This window comes from Cyprinus carpio, chromosome A3 (genome assembly GCF_018340385.1).
Source record: "Cyprinus carpio isolate SPL01 chromosome A3, ASM1834038v1, whole genome shotgun sequence".
Lineage (NCBI taxonomy): Eukaryota > Metazoa > Chordata > Actinopteri > Cypriniformes > Cyprinidae > Cyprinus > Cyprinus carpio.
In genome coordinates this window covers 26101494-26125284 of record NC_056574.1, presented here as the reverse complement: position 1 = coordinate 26125284, position 23791 = coordinate 26101494, and the positions used below count along the sequence as shown (strand labels likewise).

The following is a 23791-nucleotide window of genomic DNA, read 5'->3' as shown; positions in this document are numbered from 1 at the left end:
TATATATATATATATATATATATATATATATATATATATATATATATATATATACACACACACATACACACACATTTACATATAAAAAATTATAATTGAAAAAGTATAAAAATGACTTTTTTAGTGCAACCTAATGTATTCGGGTTTATTCTGTCATATTAAATAATATTTATGAATTAAACTAATTAGTACATTTTTAAGGTTCTTCGAGAAACCATGTTCACTGTGATCTACTTGTGCCATTTTTTGCCATTGTTACTCTGTGTGCTTCTTGCTTTTGAAAGAGAGTGGGAGAGAGAAAGTGAACGAGAGCGAAAGAGGGAGGGACAGAAGAGTCGAGAGATAGCAGTGAGTGGAAGAGAGCTGCAGTAGAGATTGAGCACCTGCTTCAGAGAGGACACAACAGATGAAAAGGAAGGGAGGGATGCAAAGAATCATCTGACCTCGTATTCGGACATCCTAGAAAAAGGACAAAGAACAGGAATTCAAAGAAAAAAAAGAGAACTGTGGACAAGCTTTGTAAAGACTGAGAGGAGGCATTGAGGAGACAGAACACAACCAACAAAGTAAAGAGATGAAGCCTGTATATTGAGCCGCTTTTAGGAGAAAAAGAGAGAAAATCCTGCTGTTTCACTGAAGAGAGAGAGCAGAGCAAATGTACCAAACTCATGGGCTGTAGAAAGTGAGCACAATATCAACACAAATTAGACAAACTTAACCATCCGGACATACACTGGGCGACAAGGATGCATCCAAACAAACTACAGTTTCCTGAGCTTAGTGTAGCATCTAAATACTGCACAACATGTTCTTTAAAGCAGAGACATTGAAGATTGGAGTGAAACTGCTGCAGAAGACTTTCAGCTGAACTTAACAAGCAGCCATTAGCACCTTGTACAAGCCAGCCACCAACACAGTTTGAACTTCGGACAAAATCACTTGGCCTCTCTCCTCTCTACTTTCTCTTATTCTCTGTTCTGTCTGTGATGGAGGTCTGAGGATTAGTCATCATGCCAGTGATGAAAGGGCTTCTGGCCCCTCAGAACACCTTTCTTGACACCATCGCCAAGCGCTTTGATGGCACACGTGAGTAATTCTGTTTTTCTCCAACCTCTGTCACAGCTTACACCTCCTTCAGAGACTCTGAAACTCATTCTAATGCAGCTTCTGACCTCATACAGTATATAAAATGTGAAAGCAGTTTCAAGTCTTACTATAGTATTTACTAATACTTTGAATTAGCTTTTATTTTTCAGTTATCATTTTAATTTTAGTTGAAGTTTTAGTAATTTTGTTTTGTGCTTTTGTCATTTTTATTTTTTATAATTATTTTGTTTTTTTGTTTTTTTTTTTTATTTTTTATTATTATTATTATTTATTTTGTTATTTTGTTTTTTTTTTTTTATTTATTTGGTTATTTTACAGAGTTTTTTTTTTCATCTAATATTTATATTTAATTTTATTTCATTGTATTTCAATTACTGAAAAATGTTTTTATTAATTTTAGTTAATAATAACTATACTGTGTCAAGTTCTCAAGAAGTAGTGACAAATTGCTAACATATAAGTCTGCAAAGGCTAGACTACATTTTAGATAAGATTTTATACTCATGAAATATTTTTCTGTCATATTTCAGGCAATATATATACATTTCAAATACACATATTTTAAATAATTACATCATGTTACCTTGATTATAAAAAAAAAATGTATTTGCTTTGGTATACGATCTTCCTCCTTCCTCCATTATGATTTTTTTTTCATGTTTATTGCTTACAGTTTGTACCTCTGTTCAGAGTCCTGTGGGAGTCCTTTATTTTGTGACAAATTAAGTGAACATTTTAGGATAATAAGAACATCTCATTATGCTTTGATTACAAAATCTATGACTATATTGTAAGAAGTTCAGTATGAGCATTGCAATGTTTACTTAATATGTTAATTCAGCAGGCAGACTCATGCCAAAATTTTGCCATCCATGTCAGTAGGTCAGATGAGGGATGTGTTGTATCATCTTGAGAAATTGTACTTGGTAATGTTTAGGAGTTGTGCTTTTTGCTGTATGCATAAATCTAGGCTGAACTTTTGTATTTGAGTGTTTGTGTGTGTACATTTGAGAACATAACTACTTGAAAAAACCCTGAAGTGTTATTCATTGCAAGAATGCCACTCAGTGTTCAGTAGTGTGGGAGTTATGCTCTACAATTCTGTGCAAACATGAGCGAACAAATGATGGAGGGCAATAGATGATGGGATCATTTTGTATAAGTGGCCTTCACTCCCTCTCTACCTGTCATCATGTCTGTCAAGGGAACTTAAAGTGCACTAAAGCCATGAAGGTGGGCATGACTAAACCTTGAATGTGCGATAGCGTGTGTTAATGTGTTGAATTTACTCTACCTGCTCTGAACTGACAGACACAATGGTGTTAGTCAGTGTGTCATAGTCTGATCCGTCAATACAGGATATAGTGTATATCACTTTCATCAAGAATTTATTCATCTTATCTAGTTATATAGGTTACTCACCGCTTTTGTTCACTGCACCCAAATCTGATGCATTTTTCTAATGAAATCTTTAGGACTGACTGTGTACTCTCAGAAAAAAAGTTGTCACCGGGGCAGTACCCTTTCAGAAGTTACACCTACAGTACCTTATTTACAACTACAAGGTACATATTAGTACCTATAGCCCTGTTGAAAAAAAAACAGCATATGCTGGTTAGGTATGTTTTGAAGCATGGCAGCTGGTTTGAGCTGGTCCTTAGTTGGTCATGAGCTGGTATAAGCTGGTTATGAGCTGGTCCTGAGCAGGAGCTAGTTCCTTAGGACCAGCACATGACCAGCTTAAACCAGCTCATAACTATCTTATAACCAGCTCAGGACCAGCTTAAACCAGCTCGTGACCAACTAAGGACCAGCTTTAACCAGCTGCCATGCTTCAAAACGTACCTAACCAGCATATGCTGTTTTTTTTCAACAGGGAGTGTAGTACATATATTAGCACCTTTTGAAAGCATACTGAGAGTGTGCGAAGGGATGAATTCAGATGTGTTTGTTCAGCGCATGTGCATTTGAACACCACTACAGACTGAATTTTGGGATCCAAATAATGCAATAATGCAAATACAAATAATACAACAACGCAAAGAAAAACCTACTTAAAAACAATTTCACCATTCAAATGGAAAAGCATGAGATTTTAAACGTAAATGTGGTTTGACTCGGATTTGTAAGACTGCGTTTTCATATAATTTTTTTTTCTGTTTATACTACAAACAACTAAATGGATTCAAACTGGATTCAACTAAATGGATTCAAACTGGATTCACTTTGAAATGTTAAACTTGCTTCACTTGCATTTTGTATTCATTATCTGTCACGTGTGTGGTGAATTTGTGGCTCATTCAGCCCACCACTTATACATTTCACTATTGGTGTGAATATGCCTTTCATCTGTGACTCCTTTTGCTTTTTCACATCAAGTTTTGGTCTGAAAGGAGCTTAACTAGACTTTTCACTTTTTGATTATGTGGTTTATGGGTTTAATTTTTAGAATTTTATGTTTTATGTATTTTAGTATAATTGGACCTTGTTCAATCTTCATGCAGTATTGGTTTTGTTGAAGCATCTGATGTCAGTCACTTCCTGGTTAGACTGTAAGGAGTCTCTTAATGAGCTCTCAGGAGATTTCGCCAGTAGCCTTTCACCTTCTCAGCACTCCTGTGTGATGATGTTATTAAAATAAGAAAAATTGCAAACCAATCACAACATCCACTCAACAACAAGAAATATTGAAAACCATATTAACTAAAGGCTTCTGCTTTCTCTCGTCCTCTCCTCCTTAGGCATTGCTTTTTGTGTAAGTGGAACGTAGGGGAAAACATCTCTGCATGATGCTTTTAACAAAAGCAATGTCCTTAACTCACTGTACAGCCAAACATTTAAATCATATGAATCATTCCCTCTGCCGTTCCTGGGGACAGATTTTCACACTATGAAATGTCACGCTGACCATGTGCTCTCTCACTTTTCAGAACAACCTCCTGCTATCGTGTCACACCCGTCCTAAGCAACACTGGCTTGTTTAAACTCAGCATCAGTATGTACATGTGTGAGTGAGAGACGTGACGTTGAGAATTTGTATACCTCGGTATCACCACCCCACTCTCTATCTCGTATTTTCCTTCTCCTTCATAAATCAAATCACTTTTAATTAGCTGCGGCAGACTAAAGATCTGGAGAGGATTATTAGAACAGAGAGGTGCTTGACAAAGAATCGATGTTGTGTTTTATAGCCTGTACTTCATTAAAACTGTTGTATTGATCATGCAGAACTGTCTACAATCTACATTATAAAGTAGCCTGAATTTTTTTGGTTTTGAGAAAATAAATGTTTTTAGCCTTTCAATTAGACCTGAATACTGTGAAGTGACACTGATTTAAAAGGTCAGTTCACCCAAAAATGAAACTTCTGTCATTAATTACTCACCCTCATGTCGTTTCAACCCTGTAAGAGCTTAGTTAAGAGTCAAATGTTTAATTCCTGAATGAATCAACCTTTTGAATGAATCGATTTAATCTCAATGACTTGCGCATCAACAGTGGGTTTAATTTCACATTTCAATCTTTTCAATCTTCAAATCTTGAAATAGACTACTTACTAGATGAAGTGGCTCTTATGCTAACCCAAAGATACAAAATGGAAGAAAAAGTTAAAACTGAACACAATCTTGCTGCTCAAACTGTGTATAGAACAATTAAAAATATTTAAATTTTTCTATTTTGAATTGACTTGTACTTTTACTTTTAATACCTAAGTTTAATGTTTAAAAAATAAATATAGTACAATAAAAATCACATACTTTTACTCAAGTAATATTCTAAACCGTGACTTTAACTTCTACCAAAATCATTTTCAGGTAAGATATCTATACTTTTATTTAAGTGTTGATTTCAAGTACTTTATCCACCACTGTTTCTTTATGTGCAGGTGTATATTTTCCCTTAGATTGCATGGATATGTACCACATATTTTCACAGTTTCTATTAAAAATAAACAGCAGACACTGTTTCCTGGTAACCTCAGTGACAGAAATATAAGCACACTAACATATGCTTTTTTTTCCAAAATATATATTTCCATAGCAACAAGATACCAAAAACATCTTGACTTAATACCACAGCACATAGTGATAGTTTTCATAGCTGTCAGTTGCACAGTATCATCTCACCATCTTGGAAAGCAGAATCTGTCATAACCGTTGGCTTCTGTGGCAAAAACAGTGTGCATTTGAATGGACTGATAGGGAAAAGACTGTATGTGTGAAGTAGCACACATACAACACACATGGTTTGAACACTAATTTTAGTCTCTCTATAAAATAACATGTGAATACAGTAACAAGTTAATTTGTTGTATTAATGATTTCATTTTACATGCACCTGTAGTGATCTTTGTGTGGCCGGTTCTGAACCTGTAGTGTGTGTGTGTGTGCGTGTGTGTGTGTGTGTGTGTGTGTGTGTGTGTGTGTGTGTGTGTGTGTGTGTGTGTGTGTGTGTGTGTGTGTGTGTGGTGTATATGTATGTATGTTTAATGAATTTTAGATTTATTTTATTTAAAGTATTTAAGATATATGTGTAATTTACAAGTTATTTGTTATTTATTATTATTTTATCCCCACTTATAGTTCTGTTTAACATGATTATTATATTACAAACACATTCTTAACTATTTTGTAGTCTTGTGTACAAGCTGATGCCTGAAATGTTTCTGTGCAGATTTTAAGAACACAATGTTCTTTATAATGCTGACTTGATGTCTTATGTTGGCCTTTTTTGGGCTTGATCTAGCTCTACAGGTTGATAATAAGCATATTTTTGTTTTTGCATGTAGAGTTGTATAACGCGCAGCATTCTTTCTAGCTTATCTGATACCACAGACAGATTCCAGCCTGTGATACTGATTAACATTAAAAACGGGTAGACAAATTGGCAAGTACAATCTTGTATGTCACCTGCAACAGAATCATTTTATATCAATAAAATCATAATATGAAATAATATCAGCAACAGATGAAGCAAAGATATCAAGTGCCTTTCTCGTATGTACGCATATCAGTTCAGTAAGTGTATGAAATCCGATCCCCCCAGATAGTTTATTTGCTCATTTAGGAACCTCAGTTGCTTCATATGCTCATACTCTCATTCATTTATTTGTTCATTATGTCAGTGGTGCAGATGCAGCACTCACACTAGGCTTGTTCTGTGTACTGAGGTTGATGGTGAGGTCATGCATCCAACTTAAGCTTTATTTATAGTTTCTCTGCACCAGTGCTGTCTATTGATTCTTGCAAGGAACAATTGAATGCATGGATGAATGAAATGCTCTGTGTACATGTGTAAAGTGTAACATGATACTGAACAATTACAATGTTTAATAATGGCTTTCCATTAATGTTATTTACCAAAGCTCCTCTGAATGTCTGAGTGGAAAAAAAATAAATAATTATGTTTGTTCATTAATGGGGAATAATGACACAAATAAACTGAGTTTCGATTCATATATTATTTCCACTTGTCTTTTAGAATAGTTTGTGTACATATTCATTGTGGTTTAATTGAAAGCAATTGATGGGTAGCATTAAGGGAAAAGGCAAATATTTAGCTAAGACTGATTGATCCAGAACCAGAGGCCACCATAATACTTCTTTCTACAAATACACTCATACGCATTCACAGTTAATTGTTTCTTATATAATCTCCTCCACCCCTGCAAAAGAATAGCAAAGTTGCCATGGAAACAGTACACACATCTTTTGGTTTTCTAAAGAATTCGGAATAAAACAGGAAATCTATAATTAGCTTTCTAATGAGAAGGCGAGAATGAGAGAGTAGCCTAATGCAGTATATGGCATACAGCATTCTATATGATAAACATCCTGAATTTATTTTGTACATTTATGATTATGATATGTAAAGTGGGTGACTTTTTACATCTCACCGATTTCCACTTCTTTCCTTTGTGTGTCTATATTCGGTGAGTACAGACAGTAACTTCCTGCTGGGAAATGCTCAGGGGAGTCGTGGGTACCCCATCGTGTACTGTTCGGATGGGTTCTGTGAGCTCACCGGGTTTGCACGTACAGAGGTAATGAAGAAGACATGCACATGTCAGTTCCTGCATGGACAGGAAACAAGCGAGAGAGTAACTCAGCAGGTGGACAAAACCCTAGAAGGACAGAGAGAGTTCCAGACGGAGGTCCGCTATTACAGGAAGAACGGTAAAGACCATTCATTGTAGAATTATCTTCTGCAGAACTTCATAAAATGAGAAATATAATAGTTTTTTTTTCCATCAAAAATACTGTAAAAAGAGTAAAATTACAATTTAAAAGAACTTTTTTATTTGAAATAATTTTAAAATGTAATAAATGAATTTTCAGCATCATTACTCCAGTCTTCAGTGTCACATGATCCTTCAGAAATCAGTCTATAATTCGATTTGGTGCTCAAGAAACATTTCTTATTATTATTAATGTTGAAAACAGTTGCGCTGATTAATATTTTTGTGGAATTTTCTTTGATGGATGGAAGGTTCAAAGAACAGAATTTGTTTGAAATAGAAATCTTTTGTAACATTATAAATGTATTTACTGTCAATTTTTGATCAATTGAATGCATCCTTGCTGAATAAAAGTTTAATTAGTTTTTTTTTTCTTACCTTAAACTTTTGAATGAGAGTCTATCACAGTTTTCAACATTGTTTTCAATATTGATAATTAAAATAAATGTTTCTTGATTTCTAAAGTACACTTTAGAAATCAAAAAACAAGGACACTGAAGAAGGAATAAATTACATTTGAAAATATGTTTGAATAGAAAACTGTTCTTTTAAACTGTAGTTATATTTTACAATATTACTGTTTTTACTGTATTTCTGATTAAATAAATGCAGCCTTGGTGAGCATAAAAAAAAAAAAAAAACTTAATTATTCCAAACTTCAGACCAGTAGTGTATATTTGTACTTTGTAGACACATATCTGGAGCTTTCATAGTTTTTCTTCTGTGAACCCAGGTACTGCATTCTGGTGTCTGCTGGACATTGTCCCTATTAAAAATGAGAAAGGAGAAGTGGTTCTTTTTCTCTTGTCCTTCAAAAACATCACTGACTCGTATGGCAAATCACATCCCGGCTCCACCACAGAAGGTAACTGACTGGCAGTGAGTCCAGGTAACTGACTGGACCTGTTTGATCCGAATAATAGTTGATCTTATTTACTCGCTGTGTGTTTTTATGTTGTGTCAGAGGATGGTACTCACAACAGGAAGTCCAGTCGAACTCATCTGAGTCAAGCTCGTGAGCGTGGCCGCAGCGTCCTGTACCACCTGACCTGTCAGTTCACCAATAGGAGCAAAAGGAAGCTGCCAAATGTAAGTAGATATGAAAACCACAATCATTCTCACTCACCTTTGTGGAGTGTAATAAATCAGAATCAATATTCTGATATTTTGAGTTGACTGAATATGTTGCACTTACAAGCAATCTGGTATCCAGTTAATAAATTGATGACAAATTACTGAGTGCACCTCGCAAATATGTTTGATTAGCAAAATTCAGACAAACTTCAGAAAATATGTATTTAAAAAAAATTGCTTACCCTGTCATCAATAGTTTTAACCATAAACCTTCTAAAATTGTGTTTAATATATGATGACAAACTTATACTAAATACAAAGAAATAAACTTAAAGATTTTAAGAAATGTATTCTGGGAAATAAAAAAAACTTTATCATACAAAATGTTGCTTCTCATTCTCATGCAAGTAAATTGATTTTGTATTTTAAGTATTTTTCCCCCCTGGAAAATGGATGAGAATACTAGTAAAGAAAAAGCTTTATTTTTTAGTGCAGCATATAAAGATGAGATTCTTGTTCTCTGACATTATGTTCTGTAATGACTGACCTTACAAACTGTTGACACATTTAAAGAGTAAATGTCCTCGTGCTGCCAGCTAACAAGATGAAACAGAAGTCTACTGTAGCTGTTAAAATGTAAAGGTCAGCCTCATGTGTTGATATCAAGCAGAATATTCAATATTTACATCCAGCTGACGATACTTACTTTCATAAATAAATATACCAGACACCGGCCCTTTGTACTGGACAATCAGACCTCACGCTTGGAAAAGAACACACAGTTCCCAAAATCCTTACAACACACTGTGATGTAAATGCCTTTTCATTAATTATATGTGAACAACTGGCTTTGCATAAGAAATCACGTCTATTGAACTTTTAGTGATGAAGATGTGACTCACAGCTGCATGGAAGCCACAAAAATTCAAACATATCCATGGAAGAATAAGAAGCTAGAGTTAGACCTTAGTCAAACTGAAAACAATTCAAAGCACATCTTGAAAATACATCTTTCCGGTAGGCAAGAAAATTTTGGACTATAAATAGATGTTAGCTAGGTCTTAATATGGTTCAAAATATTGAACATAAAGTCTAATGTGTCTCAAATGGCAAATTTTAATAGACTGAAAGATCTGAAATCTGAATCTCAGGTAAAAATATTGATTCATGGTAAAAATATATCCAATCTTTGAATGATGGATTGTTAAATCCAAAGATAAGATCCAAAGATTCTCTATGCCTATTTCAATGGCTGTATTTGTGTTGTATTCTACTTGTTCTTGTACTTGTGCTCACTCAACATAGTAATAAGTTATAAGGTGCTGTCTGTGAGGTTGCAGTCTGTATTGAGAGTTTGAGTTTATTTGAGTGTCCTTGTGAACTGCAAGCAAAAATAAACATATGGCACGACCAGTGTAGCCATATTCCCAAAAAAAACGAATGACTCTTACAAGCTGATTCTTTTATTGAATAGTTCAAAAATATTATTTGAATCACAGTTGAAATACTGCCATGCATAACTTATAGTTTTAGCAGAGGAATATAAGTGAAATATACTCAAATGAATCGAGAGCTTGTGAATCAGAAACAGGGAAGTTAGGACCTTCTCTCTTGTGCTGAGGTACAATTAAGAGTTGCCCTGGCATTTCACAGCAAATGGTAAATGTTCCTGCTGTGTGTCATTATGAGACATACCTGCACCTTTTCTGAATGTCTTAGGCTATTCAGATATTCTTTCTGAATGCAGCAGGTGTGGAGAATCAATGAACACTTATTTCTGCTGCATTCAGAAAGCAATAGCAAAATGTAGACCTTTTGATTGGTAGCAAATGCCTTTCCATATCTTCATGGCAAATGACTGAATCCACCTTTAGCTTTTTTGCACTCACAGACGTGAAACATCAAGTTAAGCCTTCTATGAACTGCGTCAAGCAGTGTTTGATATCACCATGTTTTTTAAGGCACAATTGACTATTTAATGAGAAATATACATCATTTTCATGAAGATGGGAGTCTGTGAGATTTGTTTTGGAGACTTTTAGCTTTTTAGACCTTCTGTGAATATCTTAATTTGTAATTTTGAAATAACGTTTTAGATAAAGTTAACTTAATCTGATGCAGATGGTTTTGCCTTTTAGAAACTTTAGCAGTTTAAAAGCAGAAGTTCAGTTTAAAAGCAGAAGTTCAATCTGTAGACCACAGATCTGGTAGACCACTTCTGTCTATCATAACCAAATGTTTTTAAAGGTTACTGGTTCATGCTTAATGTAGCAAGAAACCTTTTCTATTAGGTTACTATTCTTTTTCTTTTTAATGAGGTGACAGCACATGCACATTGCACATTTGGGCATGCTGGGTCGCCAGTTAATTTAAAAACTCCAATAACACAGGCACGTCGTGGCCCACATTCACACAAAAGACGTAGAGAAGAATATTTGGATCGGCCGTGATTAAAGTCAGAATACTACAGGCTAAACGTCTTTATTATTGAGAAGAAATCGAATGCTCCTTTTATGATTTATAACAACAGTCAAATGTCATTTTAAAATTATATTCTAGTTTATTTTCCTGAAGTGTGTAAGGTTTATAATTCAAAAACATTTTGAAGCACGTTTGTCGGTGTAGAAAAAGAAATAAAAAGACATTTCTTTTCATGTTCTTCACAGCATGTTTTTTCACAGCCAACTCTCCCGGAATACAAGGTGGCGTCGGTGCAGAAATCCCGCTTCATTTTGCTTCATTACAGCGTGTGCAAAGCATTGTGGGACTGGTTGATCCTCCTTGCGACATTTTACGTGGCTGTCACCGTCCCATACAACGTCTGCTTCTCCGCCCCTGACGACCCGGACTGTGACTCCACCTCCAGAACCACCCTTGTCAGCGACATAGCTGTGGAGATGCTCTTCATCCTCGGTGTGTGGTGTGATTTTGTAGAAAATTGTAGCCTACATTTTGGGTTTATTTCCACCTCTGTTCCATTTTTAAACAGTGTTAACTTCCAACATCTGCAGAGCTCAGAGCTGCTTTCACCTTAAACACGTTAACCAAGTGACAATCACACCCTCATCCCCAAATGAGACCATCTTTCAAATCCACACTCCCGATATATTCGAGTTTTTGCAAAAAGCATAAAACTAATTCTCTTTTCATAAAAATGAAAAATTAAAATAACAATAATACCGAAGCCCCACTGTGACCTGAAGTCAGTGGTAATTTAATAAACCTCATGGACACAGATGTGGTAAAATAATTGGTTGATGGGACTAAATGTAACACGGAATACGGATCTGCACAGAACAGCATGTACGAGGCTTCATCATTCTAATTAGCATGTTTTTAATATTTATGTATTCACAGTCAATATTTGTGTTCGATTGAAGTGGTGCTGCTTATGAACTCATGAGTGTTGTTGAGAGAAATAGTATTCAGTGTTTGATTGCTGTAAACAAATTATATTTCTAAATTCGCTTGTTTTTGTGTTCATTTGTTTCCCTAGATATCATTCTGAATTTCCGAACCACCTACGTTGGGCCTGCGGGTCAGGTGGTTTATGAAGCTCGCTCGATCTGTTTGCACTACTGCACTACCTGGTTCATCCTGGACCTCATCGCTGCTCTGCCCTTTGACCTGCTCTATTTATTCAACATCTCAGTGGTGAGAATTTTGTGTCTCATCTTATTTATTAATCATATTTACTGTATATTGCAGTAGAGGGTTCATACAGGTAAACCAATGTTATACATACAGATAAATACAAATTTAAACCTTTGACTGAGAGTTGATGATTTTCCTTCTATGTATTGATGTTTTAATATTTATCATCAATTTCATAGTGTAAAGCTGTGCTAAATGTGTGTGTGTGTGTGTGTGTGTGTGTGTGTGTGTGTGTGTGTGTGTGTGTGTGTGTTTTGATAGACTTCCCTCGTGCACTTGTTGAAGACGGTGCGTTTGCTGCGTCTCCTGCGCTTGCTGCAGAAGCTGGATGGTTATTCTCAGTACAGTGCTGTGGTCCTGACACTACTAATGTCTGTATTTGCCCTGCTGGCACACTGGTTGGCCTGTGTTTGGTACGTCATTGGACGCAAAGAGCTTGCCAGCAATGACCCCCTGACCTGGGACATCGGTGAGGGACAATAAGATTTTTTATTTTATTGAAAAAAGAGTCTTATGTTCTCTAGGCTGCTTTTATTTGATAAAAAATTTCAATAGAACTGTAATATTGTAAAATATTATGACAACTGTTCCTGTCCTCTGTAGGTTGGCTACAGGAGCTGGGCAAGCGTCTGGAGACTCCTTACACGAATGGTACAGTTGGCGGCCCATCTTTGCGCAGCGCCTACATCGCATCGCTCTACTTCACATTGAGCAGTCTGACTAGCGTTGGGTTTGGAAACGTCTGTGCCAACACAGACGCTGAGAAGATCTTCTCCATCTGTACCATGCTTATCGGGGGTGTGTTCACCAGCGTGTTTCAGGCCTAATGTATAATTAGCTTGTTTGTAGGTCAAGAGAGCCTCATTTTGGTATCCATATAGTTTCATTCCAGAAAGTTCGGTATCTAATTTAAGATGTAGAACATATTGTTCACTGAGATGATTCAGACAGGCAATTATTCAAGACTCTCTCACTATCTTGCATTCTTCTCACAGCCCTGATGCACGCCGTGGTGTTTGGAAACGTGACAGCCATCATCCAGCGCATGTACTCCCGCCGTTCACTCTACCACACACGCATGAAGGATCTGAAGGACTTTATCCGTGTGCATCGCCTGCCCCAGCAGCTGAAGCAGCGCATGCTGGAATACTTCCAGACCACTTGGTCTGTCAACAATGGCATTAACGCCAATGAGGTGAGACCCTATAAACCATGCCATGTGGAGCATATGACTGCAATGTTTGCATGGTGCCATGACAGTTTAATTCACTTGCTTTATCTTCAACATTTAATTGAGTGGAAGCTCAGGTCAGTTCTTTGTTTTTATATAGAGGAATAAAGTGTTCTACTGAGTTCAGTACAGAACAATATAAAGGGTTATATATAAAACCCCAATTAAGTATTTTTTTTTCGACACGTGTAAAAACCCATACTAGTATCATCAGATGGAGAACAATTCATGAGCATAGATCTGGGTCACATCTACTTTCAATGGGCTAATTATAGCTTTCTGAGACTTACACTAATGCTGAATACTGTCATTGTTATAGCAGTGCTAATTGTATTGCCCACAGTGAAAAGACCTATATCTAATTAAAACAGAAACACGGAGATATTGGGTGCAGTGTTGAGGAAGCTACTTTAAAAATGTAAAAAGTTATGAGCTACTATTTTACAAGTAGTTAAACTAAAGTAAATAGATAGATAGATAGATAGATAGATAGATAGATAGATAGATAGATAGATAGATAGATAGATAGATAGATAGATAGATAGATAGATAGATAGATAGATAGATAGATAGATAGATAGTTTCAACAAAAATATTAAGCAGTACAACCATTTTTAACATTGATAATAATAAGAAATGTTTCATGGGCATCCATTATCATATTAGAATGATTTCATGGATCATGTGACATTAAAGACTGTGGTAAATTGAAATTATATTTTAAAATATATTTAAATAAAAAATAGTTATTTTAAAATGGAATAATATTTCACAAAATTACTGGTTTTACTGTATTTTGAGCATTCTTGGTGAGCATAAGAGACTTAAATATTAACTTAAAAATACTAAATATTAAATTAAAAAATACTTTTAAGCAGTATAAAGAGATTAAATATATTTTTTGTAATCAGAGTAGTCCTTTATATGATAAAAAATAATGAGATTAATGAGATTGAGATTAATATAAATTAAATATAACTAATAAAAACAGTCTGATTTCTATTTTCAAGTTGGCAGATCGTAAACAGCAGCATTTCATACAAAAAGTACAAAAAACACCCACAGGCATTTAAAAGAATCTGTGAATCGTTTTTTTTTTTTTTTTAAATTGATTTAAATGAACCATCTGAACTGATTGACTTAAAATGAACCTGACATTTCCAGTGCAAAACATGAGGGAGGACCGTTGAGAAGACTATGTTTCATTATTTCTTCAGCTTGCTCAGCTGTAAAGTTTTGTGCTTAAACCAATATTAGGGCAAAAGTAGCATGTTGCTGTAAAAGCTACATTATCAGCTACATTCACACCACTTAAATGAAGTTTAGTCAGTTAGCACTGCTATTTTTAGTTACTCCCCAGCACTGTGTATGTGAGAGAAGAAAAAAACTGAAGTGTGGCCTATAGCTCATTTACACTCTGATCTGACATGCTACTAATTTATGCAGTGATTGAAAAACACCAAAAAAAATAAACAAACAAACAAACACTGCAAACAGTTCACAGGAGCGCCCTTCAAACATCTAGTACTCTGCTGATATTGCATCCTGTTGAGATCTTATTGAAAGACGGATTCTGATCTCTAACAGAGATTACTTCATCTTATACGTGAGTGAAAAGAGTATGACTATTGCATAATGATTATGATGGTTATGAGGGTTATGGTTTTACAACTGTAAACATGGGCTGCATCCGAAAGTTTAGCTGACTTGTTGCATCCCTGCCCTTTCAGGCAGTGACTTGACAGACATCTAAGTCAGGATAATAATTGAATGATGCACAACAAAAAAGAGAGAACTTGATAAGTAAATATTAAATTACAATTCAAATTTCTTGCTAGAAATGACGTGAAAAGTAGATGGGCCAAAATGAACTGTATATGTAGTCTACACTCCACCTGACAACCAACCACAGCTTTTATGTGTCATCTTTGGTTTTTTATCTTAAGACACAGCTATGATCTTTACATCACCTCATGGCATTGTGGGTAATGTCCATCTTTCTCCCTGTCTGCTAGCTTTTACATGACTTCCCAGACGAGCTGCGTGCAGACATCGCCATGCACCTGAACAAAGACATTCTGCAGCTGCCGCTCTTCTCCTCCGCCAGCAGAGGTTGCCTGCGTTCACTATCCTTGCACATTAAGACTTCGTTCTGTGCACCTGGAGAGTACCTCATTCGGCATGGAGATGCCCTGCATGCTCAACACTTCGTCTGCTCGGGGTCTTTAGAGGTCCTCAAGGATGGCATGGTGCTTGCCATACTGGGTATGTTCCGTAAACAGTATAGACCAATGTCTATATAGAAAAGACGGTTAAAGGGTGTTACCACAACAGTCACCAAGTGAGTCGACTTGCCTTAAAAGGGTCGCATCTTGTAACACAAATCCAACCAGTTTCCTGCAGTCAGTGCTTTCAGTCCATCTAGATCTCACCAAATCAATATTTTAAAACAGTTCACAGAGCTGGGTGGCTGTAATTACACAGAAAAAAAATCAACATTTCAACATTTAATCTACGACTGATGAACACATAAATATTTATTTAAATTTTTACTCATTAGGTTATTTAACCATGAATTACTATGCATTAACATGCACAGATTCACGTTATTTCTTATTTACATGTAATGCAGGGATTCCCAGATGGTATTTGTCATCTGAACCTATTTCACCTAATATATTTACTTGAAGCCCCCCTGACATTTTAAGGTAATAGGTTAATAAGTAAATATCACACTTACATATTCACGGTTCTCTGATGTTGGTTAATGGTCACATGACATGCAGTGAAACAATATTTCATTTTTAGTAAGTGTTTTATTTTGTTTTATTGTTGTTATATTAAAATGGTTTATTTTAATTTTACATTTTTGTGATTTAATTAAATATTAGCTTTTTCTTAAATTCACAAACCCCCTGCAGTTCCTTCACAAACCACAGTTTGGGAAACCTTGATGTAATGTAATGTTTAATGCACTTCAATGGAATATATTTTCTTTTTCTTTTTTAATTTTTATATCACTATGGTACAGGATTATCCTATTTAAATCAATGTGATAAAACAGATAAATCAAAACGTACAATTGTTCTGTACCCAGCTCTGACAATTAAATGTTAGTACCAGCTGTTGTGGTTGATGCAGCTGTTTTCAGCTCAAACCAAATAAATAAGCACCTGGCAGTCAGACTGATAGAGTGATAGATAATTAATTAAAGTGATAAGTTCGGTTCTGCAAGTGTTCTATTTATCTAAGTGCAATTTACTCAATCAACAGCTTGACTCGCGTGTACTAAAGGTGCGTTCACGCCATGTTGAAATTACTGTAATTTCGAAATTTTCAACATGTAAAAAGCGTTCATGTCCAGCTTGTATGATAGGACTTTTCTGAGAGCTTCTACATGACCGCTGGACCACCTGACCACTGCTGATTCGTTTAGGCATTAGGCATGGTTAGTGGTGCTACAGAAATACATAATTCCCAGTCCGAGGAACAGTTTCAAATAGTCACGTGTTGTCATCTCCATCCTACTGTAATTATGACATGGTGTGAATGCAACAGAACATGTTTGTCTGGTGTACAGGTAAGGGAGACCTGATTGGTGCTGACCTGCCTGGGAAGGATCAGGTGATAAAAGCTAATGCAGATGTAAAGGCTCTGACCTACTGTGATCTACAGTACATCAGCGTCAGAGCGCTGCAGGATGTTCTGGAGCTCTACCCAGAATATGTCAGCCGCTTTAATGAAGACATACACCACAACCTCACCTACAACCTCAGAGAGGTAAAGTGCAATACATACAGTACACACACAATAGCAATGGATTATTTGAATAATGGTCACTAAAATAGTGTGTGTGTGTGTGTGTGTGTGTGTGTGTGTGTGTGTGTGTGTGTGTGTGTGTGTGTGTGTGTGTGTGTGTGTGTGTGTGTGTGTGTGTGTGTGTGTGTGTGTGTGTGTGTGTGTGTGTGTGTGTGTAAATTATTCATTTGTTTACATGTGCAAATTACATATTTAATACTTCCGATTAGTCAGTCTGTTTTTGGTGTTTAAATATTTTTGTGACATACATTTTAATGACCATTAAACCATATAATTGTCTTTTCAGTTGACTTTCTTACATTGCTCTGCTAGTCTCTTGTATAATTCAGCTGTCCCTTTCTTTTCATATAATGAATAATTCAATCTTAAATAAAATTATTATTTCATATCCCTTTATCTGTTTGTTTTGGGGCGTATTGTTGCAATAAGCAATCACATATAATTAATTTCAATCTTTTTTTAACACATATATTCAGTATGTTCAGTTTTGTCCAAAGGTTTGGGAGCAGTAAGCAGTCATTTATTCCTGTGATGGCTGATTTTTTTAGCAGCCATTCAGTGTTTAATTTTTAGCTTTTACCATTACACTGATTTGGGGCTCAAGAAAATTTTCACCTTATTATAAATGCTGAAACTACTGTGCTGCTTAATATTTGTGTGAAAACTTTGTTTTGATTTTTTTTATATAAATAGAAAGTCCATCTGACATGATAATTAAATCTCAATCATTATGTCATGCCAATTCATTTATCTGAGTAGATACCTAATAAGCAGAAACATTATAGTACTTGGGATTTTCTTTTATCTCAACAGGGCCAAGCCAGATTCTCTCACTCAACTCGACTCCAACAGGTAACAAGCAGATTTATCACACACTTTTAGAGTGCTGTTCAAAATTGTGACTTTTTTTCATTCTTTTTAACCTTTCAATTCACACTCTCATGCTTGCACACATGCACCACCATACCCATACTTATCTAAAGGCCACCTTACATAAGATCCCGATTATTAGTGTCACTTTGAACTGCAGACGTGTGTGTGTGCGACATCAAAGTTGGCAGACAGCAGCTCATCTGGATGTGCCTGAATCAGATGAATTAGCAATCTGTTTGTGGCACTGACCCTCTGTTTCATTGCTGTGTCAGCTGTCTTAATGATCAGAACAGCTACACACACACACACAAACCAAAGGAGGGATACAGAGTCACACACACACAGAAGCTCATAAGAACATGATGACACGCACAAAACAGTGACTCAAAAATTATTTTGAGTGTTCTTTTGCAAAAGCAGAGAGCATGAAACCCCACACTGTGAACAGCGAGTGGTTCATAGAAATAAAAAAGACAAGTCTTTTCATGGCTTTTTTGAGTTCATTTGAGCTATTTAATTTTAAGTAAATCCTCTGAGTACATTTTAGATGTTAGGTTGCCATGACTTACAATTTGCCATCATTGTAACAATTATCTTTTTAGATTTGATAACTCTAATGACAAGAGTTCTGTGCAAATTGTTCAGTGTAATTTTCTCCAGGTTTTTATGATCTTGAAGTATCTAATGCTGGCAGCATTTGATCAAAAAATACAATACAAACAGTAATTGAAATATAATGTAAAATAACATTTCTTTTTTAATGTTTCTTTCATTTATTTATTAAATGCTTCTCACTCAGGGCAGGGTCTATGCTAATAGAGCATAGAGCGTCACAAATGGGCGGGACTTTCCCTAGTATGACGTGTTAATGAGAAATCTGGAACCGCTTGTTTGGAGAGACTGTGTTTGATTTATCAGGATTATAAAAAAATGCGTGGGTGGATTTTTACCATTATAGGCTGGTTGTTTTCACACACTGCGGCCACACAACTGTGTTCAAACACCTTATAAAAGTGATTTTTGCATAAAAGGTCACCTTTCATACTTAAATAATTAATTACTACTTAAATAATATTTCTACAGTGCAGTATCCAAGAAGCAGTATTTGTTTTTTGCACACAAATTCATGCATTCCTGTGCTTTACAAATGAACTAAAAACAATCACCTTTAAGCCTTTGATGCTGTGATTATGACTAATCACATTCAAATATATTCTGGACTGGTAATACAAATAAAGAAGTAATAACATAGCAACTACCTAAACTACATTTAGGCTCTTTTCTCTGCCACTTTCTATTACTTCTAGGAGCGCTTTGATGATTCCAAGTTGCCGTTTATCATGGAGGCAGAGCAAGACGAGGATGCTGGACAGGACCTGGGCAGGAAGCCCTTGCTCTCTGGCTTGGGCGGTCCTTCATCTCAGCCTAATCTGAGCGGCATGTTAGGGGAGGAGTTTCGGCACCTTAGCATGCTTCGTCTCTGCAGATCGCACATTCAAAGCCCCTCTCCTGCAATGCCACCCGATCTGTCTCCAGCTGCAGTTCCTGCTCCAAGAGTAGACAAGAGCTCCTGCCACAGACCAGCCAAACTGCTCATTCCCACCCTGAATTGTGTCAGCCCGCTGGACCTGAGTCCCCGGTGAGAAGAAACTAGAATTCATTATTATTATTTTTAAAAGGTGTTTTTATTATTTTTATAGTGTTTGCTTTAACTATATTTACAATAGCATTACCTTTAGTAGGAGGAAACATCCATATACAAATATGATTGATACTGAGAGCAGATAATATTGATTATTGATGCACTAATATCCTTTTGTCTGTCCTGTAGGGTTGTTGATGGCATTGAGGATAATGAACATGCTTTTCACTTCAATGTTGAGCACAGTGAGCCATCTCCTAACACAGAGGTCAAAGGTGAGGTGGACTCTCCCTTAATATTAGACTAGTGCCTTATGTTTAAGTTCAGTGGTTCTCAACGTCTGTCTCAAAAGTTTTTCGTAACCCCTCTTATTATGGATATTTCTACAACCAAAAATATTTTAGAGTTTGACATTACTAGAAAAATGTATTTTTATCCAAATTTGTTGAGGCCCCCGGTTGAGAACCATTGGTTTTGATTTACTGTAAAAAATGTTGTTGTATAAAACACTGTGTAGGTTTTTAGACTAATAATGATATTTTGGTCATTTTTTTATTATTATCAAATTGTTTTAATGAAATTATATGTTTTTAGACAAATGCATCTTAAATATCAGTCCCTCCAGGATTTTGCAATCTTGAAACTGAAAATGAAGTAAAAAGAATGCAATATCAGCCAGTCAAGATCCATAAATCCCAGGCCAATCAAACCGACTCTCTCGCTAAATATGTCAACACGATGTTCACATGTCTTCAATGTACTATTACATTATTAAGACAATTGCATGCACAATCTTACACCTATTATTCTTAATAACCTGACAGCTTGTAAGGTCATGCACATGCTTTAAATAGAGTTCTATTATTATTAAAAAAGGTCAAAAATGGTTTGGCCATTACCCCAATTTCCCTTTTGATGTAAACAACTTTACTGGCATTCTGGCAGCTTATTCATTGTCAGTTTTGATAGCTACTGGTGTTTTGATGTACATGTATAGTAAACAGACTCATTATGCACATTTACTGTAGGTCATCGTTAATTGTACTTCTATTGTCACTGACAAAAACAAAGACATAATTGTTTCTGGTACACTTCCACTTTAAAAGAACTGAGAAAAAGTGCTGCAATGTCATTTTAGGTTGCAATAATTCAGAAAAAAATTAAGATACTGATGGAAATTATATATCTGATATTATGATACATTTTGCATAAAAATGGTCTGTTTCTTACTTCTTTTGGTTCTTTTAGACCCGTTTCAGGTTGGCGCAAACCTTCTCCTTGAGACAGAGGGGGTCAGACAGAGTCTCCATCAACTCAATACAGAGGTATCAGGATAAACCTGCTGTTAATCAAAAGAAATGTTTAAATTACAGTTTTTCTTTATATTAAATAGTATTTGTTACATTCATCACCATTATTTGTCATTCACTAATATTCTGACATATCTTTTGATTTGATTCTCTTTCAGATGAACCACCTAAACCAGGAAGTGTCCTCATTGACCAAGGAGTTCCACGAAATGATGCAGTTCCTGCATTTGCATGTGACAACACCTCACTTCACGTCCTCTTTCACTCCCTTCAGCTCTTTAAATTGTCATACATCATCCAACTGTACAAACGTGGCCTCCTCAACCACCGACTGGCAATCTAGACTGGCTTTTAACATGTCTGCTGGACCTTGCCTGCAGCTGGAGGCGTCTCAGAGAGATTCTTTAGGATCCAGGCACACGTGCATTTGCAGCGGGAGCCATGCCCAGGAAAGAGGTTCTGTCTTGGGGCAGGAAGGGGACATAGAGCTCCTTCATCAAGCTCCCAGTCCTCACTCAACCTATTTTCCATGCTGCCCTGACCAGGAAAGGGTCGCCACCTTGGGTGTAGAGAGTCAACCAAACTCATGTCAGACTTCTAAAACCACACCCAACTCTCCTTATCTAGGACACCATGTTCCCCGCAATAGCGGGTCACTCCTAGGCTTGGCGGCATTTCCGTCCAGTGGTTTGGTTCCTCGGGTTAGGAGTGGGAGTCCTGGCAACACATTGTCTCTGTGCACCCATAACATCCAGAGTCAGTCGCATCCATCATTAAACGTACAGATGACCTCTAACCTGCACAACAGGGCGCCCACACCCATCCATTTATCGGTTACACCAACCGGCCCATCAGAGCCCATTATAGCAGTCAGTTCACTTTTGCATTCTGGGATTTGTAGTTCCAGCTTGCTGCATTTCCCAACAGGTCAGAGACAGAATGATCTGGTGGGATCAAGTCCTGTTCACACACTTGAGCACATTTTATCATCCAATGGCGAAAAACAGGTGAAACCAGGACCTAATGATGAGCGACACAATGATTGAGTCATCGCTGTGCAGGAGTGATGGACATTTAAAAATTATTCTAACACACTCTTTGTCTACTGCATGGATAATGCTTCCATTTTAACCAAATGCAATGCATTGTGGGAGCCGTGTATGTGGGTTATGCTAGACATGCACGATAATGTGCAAAACCGTGCCTATTGTTTCAAAATCGCCTCTTTTTCAATTCAAGTAGGACTTTAAGGTCTGTGAGTCATATTTAATTGTGTTTAGGTTAAATCTGTTTCCACTGGTTAGTTTTTTATTTTACTCCATATGGCTTGATTTTACATTGGCAGTTTCACCGTGTAGGTAGGTTTTGTATAAGACGGTGTCCCTTAGGACTGAGTCATCGATTACGAAGAGCCAGAAATTACAGGCTGTTATCACACTGCATCTTTTTCAAAGCCTCATTTTAAAACACTTGCACCCAATTTCATGATTTAATAACAAAAGATTAATTGCATTTTATTTCCCTGACATTTTCGAGTGTGTTAAAGGGATAGTTCACACAAAAATCTAAAATCTGTCATCTTGTGGAGCAAAAAAAGAAGAAATTTTAAGATTTTTTTTTTTTTTGCCATCATTCTTTAACATAATGTCTTTTGAGTAAATTATGAAAATAATAGCATAACTTTCATTTTTTAAGTGAACAATTTCTTTATAAAAAACATTTAAATTATGGTCTCTCACAGAATATTTATAAAAGTATGCACAGAGCAATATGAATTACATTTTGTTGCTGAGCCTTTTCTTTTTTTTTCATTGTTAGAAAGAATATTGAAAAAACTTGATTTATTCTTTCTCTTCATATATCTTTTCTGGGCCTCTTTCGTACCTGTATTGTTAAATAAATCTTCCATTTCCTTATCTCTCGACTGCGCCTGACTAAATTAAATGACTTGGGGTTGTAAAAAAGGCATTTGCCTGTTGAAAATGTCCTCTTCAGAGAATAAACAACAAATCTGTTTGCCAGTCATTGCTCATTTAATGGAGTAGATTTGATTACATGTGAAACTAGGCTGTCGTTCCTTAAATTAAAAAACAAAAACATTGTATTGGTAGTTAATTAGGCTGCTTTGTGGTTGATAATGGCACTACAGTACTTCTCAGGCTGATCGATTCTCATAAAAAAGAGATACAGTAAAGCACAGTGCCATCCACTAATACTGGCACCCTTAATAAATATAAGCAAAACAGGCTGTGAAAAATGTTTTGTTTATCCTCTTGATCTTTCATTCAACATATCCACAAAAATCTAACCTTTAAAGCAGGGGTGCCCAACCCTGCTCCTGGCGATCGACTGTCCTGCATTGTTTAGCTTCAACCCTAATCAAACACACCTGCCTTTAATTTAAGTGAGCCTGAAGACCTTAATTAGTTGCTTGAGGTGTTTTTTATTAGGGTTGTGTTTGAGGTTTGTTTGATTGTGGTTGGAGATGAGCTTTGTTGGGCACCCCTCCTTTAAAGGGATACTCCACCCCAAAATAAAAATTTTGTCATTAATTAAAAAGTGTTCCTGTCGCTTCATATAACCCAGATTGCACGTCTGATAGCAGATGGAGTATTCTGACGACGACTTTCATCCCTTTCCTGGACCTTGACACTGTTATTTATTTGGCAGTCTATGGGACAGTCACAGGCCTCCCGGTTTTCATCCAAAATATCTTAAATTGTGTTCCAAAGACGAACAAAGCTTTTATGGGTTTGGAAAGACATGGGGGTAAGTGATTAATGACAAAATTTTCATTTTGGGGTGGAGTATCCCTGTAATTACAGTATGTATAAGAAACTGCC

General features: G+C 36.2%; 1 protein-coding gene across 2 annotated transcripts; it reads left to right on the top strand.

The window, feature by feature from the left end:
• Nucleotides 1-232: 232 nt before the first annotated feature.
• On the top strand, nt 233-22565 carry LOC109067152 (potassium voltage-gated channel subfamily H member 4-like). Of its 2 annotated transcripts, none has more exons than XM_042726526.1 (16): nt 233-1086; nt 7050-7283; nt 8079-8210; nt 8310-8434; nt 11101-11332; nt 11916-12073; nt 12335-12542; nt 12677-12871; nt 13069-13268; nt 15320-15569; nt 16885-17084; nt 17937-17975; nt 19304-19635; nt 19828-19913; nt 20887-20963; nt 21107-22565. In XM_042726526.1, exons 1-16 carry the CDS (start codon nt 1011-1013, stop codon nt 21992-21994), a joined length of 3432 nt encoding a protein of 1143 aa, XP_042582460.1. In that variant the 5' UTR covers nt 233-1010; the 3' UTR covers nt 21995-22565. The 2 variants fall into 2 exon arrangements, with proteins under 2 accessions (XP_042582460.1, XP_018939699.2); XM_019084154.2 differs by having other exon boundaries at nt 234-1086; nt 11086-11332.
• Nucleotides 22566-23791: the final 1226 nt, after the last annotated feature.